The sequence below is a fragment of the Belonocnema kinseyi genome, chromosome 9 (assembly GCF_010883055.1).
Source record: "Belonocnema kinseyi isolate 2016_QV_RU_SX_M_011 chromosome 9, B_treatae_v1, whole genome shotgun sequence".
NCBI lineage: Eukaryota > Metazoa > Arthropoda > Insecta > Hymenoptera > Cynipidae > Belonocnema > Belonocnema kinseyi.
Genome location: NC_046665.1, coordinates 118,599,968 through 118,610,873, shown reverse-complemented (window position 1 = coordinate 118,610,873; position 10,906 = coordinate 118,599,968). Strand labels below are relative to the sequence as shown.

Genomic DNA, 10,906 nt, shown 5'->3' with positions numbered 1-10,906 from the left:
AGATTTCCTAATTTCCTAACTTAAAAGAAATATGTGAGAAAAAAATCTAAAAAGGGATAAATAATATTTCAATTTCACTGTTGGTGTTTTTTGATCAATTAACTCCCGCGAATTTCAAGGAAATTTGAAAGAATTAATGCCGAAATCAAAACCATTTTTAAAAAGTTCTTGTCTCAAGATTAAAAATTAAGCACTTTTTAAATTCGAATCTCTAAAGCAGCGTAGAAACGAATGAAAATATGGATGTGGTCGACGACGAGACGAACATCGAAGAATTTCATAATGGAAGTAAAATATTTACTTCGACAAAAATTAGGAAAGACCTTCAGAAAGAAACAGTTCTTAAGGAAAAGCAGAGCACGACTCTGGTAGAGAGCGATGGATCGGATAAAACTGAAAAAATGCCATCAGATGATGAAACAAAATTAAACGATTCCGATGAACTTGAACTTCCGAATACGACAAATAGTGTACCAAGCTGTATAATTCCGGAAACAAGTCAGTCAAAAAAACCTTCTCGAAGCCAAAAAATTTTGACAAAGAAAGATTCCAGGAAGGTCCCGAAAATTATCGACAAGAGAAATAAAAAAGGGGAAACATTATTGCATCAGGCTTGCATTAAGGTTCTTTATATTCATCAAATTTTTTATCAATCAGATTAAAGATTTTAATTTGGGAAATATTTAGCTAATGAATTTTTATTTTCAGCAACAAGAGGAAGAAGTTAGATTCTTATTGGAACATGGCGCCAATCCAAATACGAAAGATAATGCTCACTGGACTCCTTTGGTAATTTTATTTATAACTAATTAATTTAATTAATTATATTTAAACTATTCTTGAGTCTATAAATTGTCAAAATTTCTATTACTTATTGCAGGTTTTAAAGTAGGGTATCCTAAAAAAAATAATGTTTTTTTTTGATGACGTACTCCCAAAATTTGTTCCATTTTTTGGAAAAATAAATGCGTATTTTTGTTTGATCAAAAAATGGTTTAAACCTCGGTAATGGGGCCTTAAAAATCCATAAAAAGATTATAATTATTAATTAACCTTCATCAGGGTGGTCGGAATTTTACAAAAATTTAGAATAAAAATTTTGTCCGACTTTGATTTCATACCGTTTTTTAAATAATTTCATAAATTGTGATTTTTATAAATTATTATATAGCATTTAGTTTAGAATTCTTTATTCGAAAATCTGCCCAAGTTCGATTTTAACAGTTTTTTAAATAATTAAAGTGCAGTTTTGAGGATTTAAACAATTAAACATTAAAAGCATTTGAAGTTGAAAATTTTTTATAAAAAGCGTTTTATTTTATCAACTGTCAATATAAGTAAATAAATTATTTTTAAAAAGGATATGTACTTTACTAATCTAAACAATTATAATCAATTTTTAAACTAAAAATTTAACTTTTTGATTTTCAGTCGAATTTCTTTTCAAGATTTATCCTATTTGGTTCAAAGTTTATCAATTTCTTAATAATTGACCTTTTTGGCAGAAAATTAAGTTTTTCGTTGATAATTTAATTATTTTGTTGAAAATTCGTCGTTTTTTTTAGGTTATTCATTTTTAAACTTCAAATTTTTTGGTGGAAAATTAATCTTTTTGGTTAAAAATTAATGTCATAAATAAAAATTTAAGTTTTTCACTTTTCGTTAAAAATTTATTTTTTTTTTGTAGAAAATTTATGTATTTTGTCTTCCTGATAGAAAATAAATCTTCTCGGTTGAAAATTTATCTTTTTCATTGTAAATTCAATTATTTGGTTAAAAATTAATTTTTTGTAGAAAATTAAATTTCTTTGTTGAAAATTCGTTTTCTTGGTTGATAACTGAACTATTTTGTTGCGAATTTAAAAAAAAAAGTTTTTAATCTCTTCAAATCTTTTTAAACTTTCTGTTACAATAATTTTTCAAAGTGAAAAATGACTTCTAAATGTCTCTTAATATTACTCTAATATTTTTACAAATAATAAATGTTCTATTGTTATTTATAGTTTCAAATTTTAAAGATTTTGTTTTAAATTTAAAGGATTTTCTAAAAGTTATAGAAAAAAATTCAATTCATTTTGAAATATATTTCAAAGTTCTGAAAAAATTAAAAAATTATTTTGAATTTGGTAAACTTTAAAACCATTTCTAGATTTTTCAAGATTTTGAATTAAAATTTTAAAGCTTTTGAAGAATGCCTAGACTATTTAAAATAAAAATAATTTAACTTCTAATTTAAGAACTGTTAAATTGAAAAAATTATTTTTTAATTTTTATTGTGTCCTTTGTTAAATATTAATTTTTTCGGTTGAAAATTGAACTATTTTATTGGAAATTCGTTGTTTATTTGCTTGAAATTTATTTTTTAATTGGAAGTTTATTTATTCTACTTTTGGTTAAAAAATGGAATAAATTTAATTATTTTTAAAAGATCATTAATTTTCTTGTTTAAAAACTCTTTTTTTTTTAGAAAACTGAAGTCTTTTCTTGAAAATTCTTTTTTTTTTTGACGCCATTGTTTAATTTTTTAACTGAAAATTTAACTGTTCCACTTTTGGTTGAAATTTGATCTTTTTTAGTTAAAAATTCGACTATTTGGTTGAAAATTAATTTATTCCATTGCTGATGAAAAGTATATCATTTTATATGAAAATTTCTTTTTCTGGGTGAGAATTCATCTATTTTTAATAAAAATTCATCCCTTTTGGAAGAAAATTAATCATCTGTAAATAACCATCTTTTTGGTTGAAAATTAAACTATTTTGTTGAAAATTCTTTGCTTATTTGCTTGAAAGTTAATTTGTAACTGAAAATTTAACTATTCTACTTTTGGTTAAAAAATAGTTTAAAAAATTTTTTAATGCAACTTTTTTTAATGCAAAATTTAATTGACAATTTCTTATTTTCTGTTAAAAAATCAACTATGTGAATAAATTTAATTATTTTAAAAAGATTATTAATTTTCTTGGTTAAAAACTCTTGTTTTTTTAGAAAATTGAAGTCTTTTCTTGAAAATTCATTTTTTTACGCCATAGTTTATGTTTTTAACTGAAAATTAAACGTTTTCACTTTTGGTTAAAATTTTATTTTATTTTTTTAGTAAAAAATTCGACTATTTGGTTGCAAACTTATTGATTGAAAATTATTTTTTTCTCTGAAAATTCGTCTATTCCATTTTTGATGAAAAATGTATTATTTTATGTGAAAATGTCACTTTTTGGGTGAAAATTCATCCTTTTTGGTAGAAAATAAAGCAATTTTACAATTTTTTTGTTCTATTTAAAAAGTGTTTAATTTATAATTACTTGTATTTTTATATTTTTTTGAAGTCTTACAATTCTTAACAAAATTCTAAATTTTTTGTTTGACATTTACAAAAATTTAAATTTTATTTTAAATTCGACTGTAAGTATTTTAAAATATTTCAAGTTCTAAATTTAATTTGAATATTTTTTAAAACTTCTAAATATCTCTTAAAATTACACTAATATTTTTACAAATAATAAGTGACCTATTGTTATTTATAAATTCAAATTTTTTTGCAGGATTTTTTAAAAGTTATAGAAAAAAATCATTTTGAAATATATTTAAAAGTTCTAAAAAAAAAATTCAAAAATGATTTTGAATTTGGAAAAACTTAAAACCACTTCTAGATTTTTCCACCTTTTAAAGAAAATTTTAAAGCTTTTGAAGGATATATTTTTCAATTTTTAATGTGTCTAGCTTGCACTATAATTTATAAAAGTTCTAAATTTTGCAGTTTATTTGCATTTCATTTAACATTGTTTAATTAAAAAATGTTAGTTCCTTCCAGTCTTATTATTTTATATGGAAAAATGTTTAGAATATAGTTTGATTTTTAAATTTCATTGGCCATGAAAAATGTTTGTGAGCCGGGAAAAAACCGGGAATTTTTTTTCTTTGATTAAAACAGCCACCCTGTTCATTTCCAGGGAAATAATAAATGGAAAATACTACGATATTTTAAGAATTGAATCTCTATCAGGGTGGTGGTGACTGGGCCGTAAAACCGGGAAAAAATTCAAGTTTCTTCTTCTTCTTGTTTTAAAATTCTTTAACTGAAAATTTAACTATTCCATTTTTAGTTGAAATTTGATCTTTTTTAGTTTAAAATTCAACAATTTTGATTGAAAAAGGATAAAAATAATTGTATATCCTTTACAGCAAGAAGCTGTTTGCTATGGTTTGTACAATATTTGCGAGATGCTTCTGGAAAAAGGAGCTGTGCCAGACACGCCTGGCGTAGATAATAAAACAGCACTTCACGAAGCAGTGATAAAGAATAAATACAAAGAAGCAGCTTTGCTTTTATGTTACGATGCGAATCAAAATGTATTCGATAATCAGGGAAAGAAGCCCATGTAAGTTTTTAATTTTTATTACTTAAATGATTTTCACGAATTTTATATATTTTATAGAAGGATTTTTTTCAAGAGCGTGTCTTATTTTTTTCAAACTTGCTATATAAAATTAAATAACAATGATTACTCATTTGTAAAAGTAGTTTTATATCACTGGATTTGAATATTTTGTTGACAATCTTTTTTTAAATTAATTTTTTACAACTGAAACTTGAATTATGCCATTTGAAAATATTTTATCATTCTAGTTAAAAATGGATATATGAAAATTTATTATTTTTTTTTTGAGAATGTGATAATTTTTTAGAAAATTGTTTGTTTTTTTAAACTTAAAATGTAACTATACCAATTGAAATTCGTCTTTTTTGGTAGAAATTCATCTTCTTGGTTGGAAAATTAAATTATTTTAGTTAAACGCTAATAATTTTAGTTGTAATTTTATCATTTTGGTTTAAAATTTAATTATTTCGGTTGAAGACTCATAATTTTAGTTGAAAATTCACCAGTTTTGTTGAAAATGTAACTATTTTTTGGAAAATTAATTTTTTTGTGAAACAAATTTTATTTAAATAAAATGTAACTACTATTTCAATTGAGTATTTCATCTATTTAGTTGAAAATTCATTTATTTCGTCAAACATTAATTTTTTTAACTGAAGATTTAAATATTCAGTTTTTGGTTGACAATTTCGGACAAATATTCCAATTAAATATTTAGCATTTTAGATTAAAATTCATCTTTTTTGTTTAAAATATAACAATTACAATTAAAGATTCATCATTTTACTTTAAAATTTATCAGTTGGGTTGAAAAGTCATTTTTTATCTGAAAATTGATATATTTCATTTTTGGTTGCCAAATTAATCTTTTTGTGAGAAAATTAAACTTTTTTGTTGAAAATTCAACTGTTTTCGTTAAATATTCATAATTTTAGTTTAAAATTCGAATTTTTTTCTTTAAAATATAAGAATTCCAGGTGAAGATATTTGAAAAACTGTCAGTTGAGTTGAAAATTGATTAAACTGAAAATCTAACTATTCTGTTTTTGGTTGATAATTTATCTTTTTTAGATAAAAATTCATCCTTTTTGGTAGAAAATAATCGTTTTTGTAGAAAATTAATCTTTTTTGTTAAAAATTCAACTGTTTCAATTAAATATTCATAATTTTAGTTTAAAATTCTAATTTTTTTCTTTAAAATATAAGAATTCCCGTTGAAGATATTTGAAAAACTATCAGTTGAGTTCAAAATTAATTAATTAAACTGAAAATCTACCTATTCCATTTTTGGTCGAAAATTTATTTTTTTTTAGTTAAAAATTCATGTATTTGCTTAAAAATTCATCATTTTCGAAAAAAATAATCTTATTGGTTTAAAAATATGCTGTTCGGAAAGAAAATTTAACTATTCAGTTTTTGATTGACAATTTAATTTCTTTTTTTATAGAAATTCATCTTCTTGATTGGAAATTAAATTGTTTTAGTTAAACATTAAAAATTTTAGTTGAAATTATATATTTTTGGTTTAAAATTTAATTATTCCGGTTGAAGACTCATAATTTTAGTTGAAAATTCACCAGTTTTGTTGAAAATGTAACTATTTTTTTTTTAATTAAATTTTTTTGTGAAACAAATTTTTTTTAACTGAAAATGTAACTACTATTTCAATGGAGTATTTCATAATTTTAGTTGAAAATTCATTTATTTGGTCAAACATTAATTTTTTTTAACTGAACATTTAAATATTCAATTTTTGGTTGACAATTTATCTTCTTTAGTTGGAATTTTTTTTTGTGGTCGAATTTAATCTTCTTGATTGAAAATGTATCTTAGTGGTTGGAATTCATCTTTTTAATTAAAAATTGAATTATTTGGTCGAAATTTTGTCTTATAGTTGACAATTTATTTATTTTTTTTTAGTTGAAGAATTAAGTATTTTGTTGAAAATTCGTATTTTGTAGTAGTAATTCAACTTCATGGTCTTTGAAATATAACAATTTTAGTTGAAGATTCATAATTTTAATTGAAAATTCGTCAGTTAGGTTGAAAATTAATTTTTTAACTGAAAATTTAAGTATGTCATTTTTGGTTGGCAATTGATCTTTTTTAGTTAAAATTTCATGTATTTTTTTGAAAATTCATCTTTTTCGGTAGAAATTAATCTTCTTGGTTGATAATTCATTTTTGTGTTGAAAGTTAAACTATTTTAGTTAAATATTCATAATTTTGGTTATAAATTTCATCTTTTTTCTTAAAAATATAACAATTTCAGTTGAAGATTCGTCATTTTAATTGAAAATTCATCAATTGATTATCTTTTTTAATTAAAAATTCACGTATTTTGTTAAAAACTCATATTTTTTGTAGAAATTAATTTTCTTGTTTGAAAATATGCTTTTTGGGAATTAAATTTAACCATTCCATAATGCATAAGTTGAAAAGAAAATTAAAATTTTTTATTGAAAAATTAACTAATCAATTTTTTATCGACAATTTATTATTTTTTAGTTGAAAATTTGTCTTTTTTTATCAAAATTATTCTTCTTGGTTGAAAAAAAGGCTTTCTAGGGAAAGCATTGAAACCTTCCAATCAGAGAATTATCATTTTAGTTAAAAACTTATCAGTTTGATTCAAGATTAATTTTTTTAACCGAAAATTTAAATATTCAATTTTTTGTTGAATATTGATATTTTTTTGTTAAAGATTCAACTCTTTAATTGAAATTTTATCTTTTTTAGTTAATAATTTATGTATCTTCTTGAAGATTAATTTTTTTTAGCAATTAATCTTCTTGACGAAAAAAAAACTCTTTCTGGGAGGAAAATTCGACTATTCCAGTTAAAGATTTTTTTATTTTAATTGAAATTCAGTTTTTTGTTGAAACTTTAAATATTGCAGTTTAATATTTATAAATTTAGTTTAAAATGCATAAGTTTCGTTCAAAATAATTTTTTTAAATGAAATTTTAACTATACCATTTTTTATTTCAAATTTTGATTTCTAAGCTTACATTTTTAATTTAAAGTATTTTTAAATGCTTTCTTAAAGACTTGAACAAATAAAAAATAAAAGCCTTTGATGTTGTAGATTTTGGATAAAAAACATTTTTATTTAATAAATGAATAAATTTTTTTTAATTTATCTGTATTTTAAGTAATAAAAAAGTTTATAAACTATGTTCAACTTAAAATTAACTTCATAAAAATATATTCTTAATTGAAGGATTTTATTAAATTAGAAATATTATTTCAATCTAAGATATTCAATTTTTAATCCATTCAATTTGAAATTTTTTATTTAAAAAAGATTAATTATTGAATATTTAGCAATATTTGAATTTTTATTCAAGACAAGCAAATTGAAACCAAATATTTAAAAGTAAAGAATATTTAACATAATTGTTTGTCATAGAAAACCTGGAATCGTTAAAATTTCGAAAATTGCTTGATTTGTAAGTGAAATTTTTAAATTTTGATGTATAATTTACAAATGAACATTTGCAGAAAAAATTTGAGTAATTTTAAGAGATATTAAGGAGTTTTAAAAAGATAAAAAATTATCATGCAAATTTTAGGAAGTTTTCTTAAAATTTTCTTTCAATCTTTGAAACACTTTTTAAATATTCTCTTAAAATAATTTTTCAAAATGAAAAGTTATTTTTAATTTTCCTAGGAATCTTAAGAAAATGTTTTTATTCTTTTGAAGCCTTTCACAATTCTTGAAAAGAACTTAATTTTTTTTGTTTAAAATTTGCGAAGATCTTCATTTTGTTTACAAATAATTATAAATTAAACACTTTTTAAATAGAACAATTAAAATTGTAAATTGTAAAATTGCTTAATTTTCTACCAAAAAAGATGAATTTTCGATAAAAATACATGAATTTTTACCCAAAAACTAAAAGTTTTACATAAAATAATACATTTTTCATCAAAAATGGAATAGACGAATTTTCAGGGAAAAAAATAATTTTCAATCAATAAGTTTGTAACCAAATAGTCGAATTTTTTACTAAAAAAAAAATCAACCAAAAGTGGAAAAGTTAAATTTTCAGTTAAAAAAAATAAACTATGGCGTAAAAAAAATGAATTTTCAAGAAAAGACTTCAATTTTCTAAAAAAAGAAGAGTTTTTAACCAAGAAAATTAATGATCTTTTAAAAACAATTAAATTTATTCACATAGTTGATTTTTCAACCGAAAATAACAAATTTTCAATGAAACAGTTGCATTTAAAAAATTTTTTAACTATTTTTTTAACCAAAAGTAGAATAGTTAAATTTTCAGTTGCAAATTAACTTTCAAGCAAGTAAACAACGAATTTTCAAAAAAATAGTTTAATTTTCAACCAAAAAGATGGTTATTTAACCATGATTAATTTTCTTTAAAAAAGGATGAATTTCTATTAAAAATAGATGAATTCTCTCCCAAAAAAAGAAATTTTCATATAAAATTATATATTTTTCATCAGGAATGGAATAAATTAATTTTCAATCAATAAGTTTTAAACTAAATAGTCGAATTTTTAACTAAAAAAGATCAAATTTCAACCAAAAGTGGAACAGTTAAATTTTTAGTTGAAAAAATAAACTATGGTGTAAAAAAAAAAGAATTTTCAAGAAAAGACTTCAGTTTTCTAAAAAAAAAAGAGTTTTTAAACAAAAAAATTAGTGATCTTTAAAAAATAATTAAATTTATTCATTTTTTTAACCAAAAGTAGAATAGTTAAACTTCCAGTTAAAAATTAAATTTGAAGCAAATAAACAACGAATTTTCAATAAAATAGTTCAATTTTCAACCGAAAAAATTAATATTTAACAAAGGACAGATTAAAAATTGAAAAATAATTTTTTCAACTTAACAGTTCTTAAAATAGAAGTTAAATTATTTTTATTTTAAATATTCTAGGCATACTTCAAAAGCTTTGACATTTTAATTCAAAATCTTGAAAAATCTAGAAGTGGTTTTAAATTTTTCCAAATTCAAAATCATTTTCGAATTTTTTGTCAGACCTTTTAAATATATTTCAAAATGAATTGAATTTTTTCTATAACTTTTAGAAAATCCCTTAAATTTAAAACAAAATCTTTAAAATTTGAAACTATAAATAACAATAGAACATTTATTATTTGTAAAAATATTAGAGTAATATTGAGAGAAATTTCATTTTTTTGTTGTTGAAAAATCATTTTTTTTTTTGTAAAACAAAGTCAATCTTTTTGCTTAAAAAATCATACTTTTTAATTGAAAATTAATTTTTTTTTACTAAAAAATTTAGCTATTCTTTTTTTTTTTTGTTGACAATTATTCTTTTTGAGTTGAAAATTCATCTTTTTGTTTAAAAATTCAACTATTTTATATTTTGTTGAAAATTTGATATTTTTTGGTTGAAAATTCATCTGTGATTGAAAATTCCACTATTCCAGTTACAGATTTATCATTTTAGGACAAAAGTTTATCAGTTTTGTTAAAAAATTAATTTTTCAACTGGGAATTTAACTTTTCCATTTTTGTTTGAAAGTCGATCTTTTTAGTTGAACATTCGTGTATTTTTGTTCAAGAATTTGTGTTTTTAGTTGAAAATTCATTGTTTGTTGTTGTAAAAAACAGTTAATCTTTTTGTTTAAAAATGTATCTTTTTAATCGAAAATTAATTTTTTTAACTGAAAGTTTATTCTATTTTTGATTGACAATTTATTTTTCTTGGTTGAAAAAGAGATATTTAGAAGTTTTAAAAAGATCCAAATTAAATTTAGAACTTGAAATAATTTGAAATTCTTTTAGCCGAATTTAAAATAAAATTTAGATTTTTGCAGATTTCAAACAAAAAAATTAATTTTGAAAGACTACTAAAGAATAAGAATTTAAAACATCTTCTAGATTTCTCAAGATTTTCAAATAAAATTGTGAAGCTTTCCAAGGATGTTTAAACTATTGATTGATTTTTTAATTTCAAGCATTGAAACTGATAACATGGATTTATATTTTTTAATATTGAAAAATGTTACTACCTTCAATTTTATACGCGTAAATTATTGAGCATTTGAGTAAAAAATTTTTAAATTAAAAACTGTTAAATTTCAATTTTAAAAGTTCCAAATTTAAGAGTTCCACTTCGATCGCTTTCATTTGCAGCTCAGTTTTTATTACCTCAATTGGAATTTTTTTAGCTTTAAAACGGCCAGCCTGAAGTAGAAATTTAGTTATTCTATTTCCAGGGTGTCTATTGACCTTGAAAACCTGGAATTCTCCTTGAATTTTATTTTTAAACCTTGAAAATCTGGAAATCTTGATTTTTTCACGAAAGCCTTGAATTTTAATTATTCTTTTTTTTTTTTTCTTTTAAAACAGTAATTTCATAGAAATTCGAAGAGTAATTTATATCTTTTAGCCTGTTATGAAAGAAACATCTCGTTTCGAAAAAAATTTTCGTCTGAACATTTTTATATTCATCAAGATATAATTTATCTTTTGCTTATTAAAGAATAAATAAAGATATTTCAGGGCACTTTTTGTCGAGGTGTTCAA

The 10,906-nt window shown here is 21.3% G+C and overlaps 1 protein-coding gene across 5 annotated transcripts in view; it reads left to right on the top strand.

Annotated features, from left to right (window-relative positions):
• LOC117179703 (BRCA1-associated RING domain protein 1-like) overlaps positions 1–10,906 on the top strand; it is a 52,257-nt gene that overhangs the window by 13,910 nt on the left and 27,441 nt on the right. For 4 of the 5 annotated variants that reach the window (XM_033371734.1, XM_033371732.1, XM_033371731.1 and 1 more), the window contains 3 exons: positions 218–623; positions 709–789; positions 4,183–4,379. In XM_033371734.1, coding sequence (XP_033227625.1) covers positions 218–623; positions 709–789; positions 4,183–4,379 — 684 coding nt within the window. The remainder of the gene's footprint in view (positions 1–217; positions 624–708; positions 790–4,182; positions 4,380–10,906) is intronic. The other variant, XM_033371730.1, reaches the window with a different exon arrangement.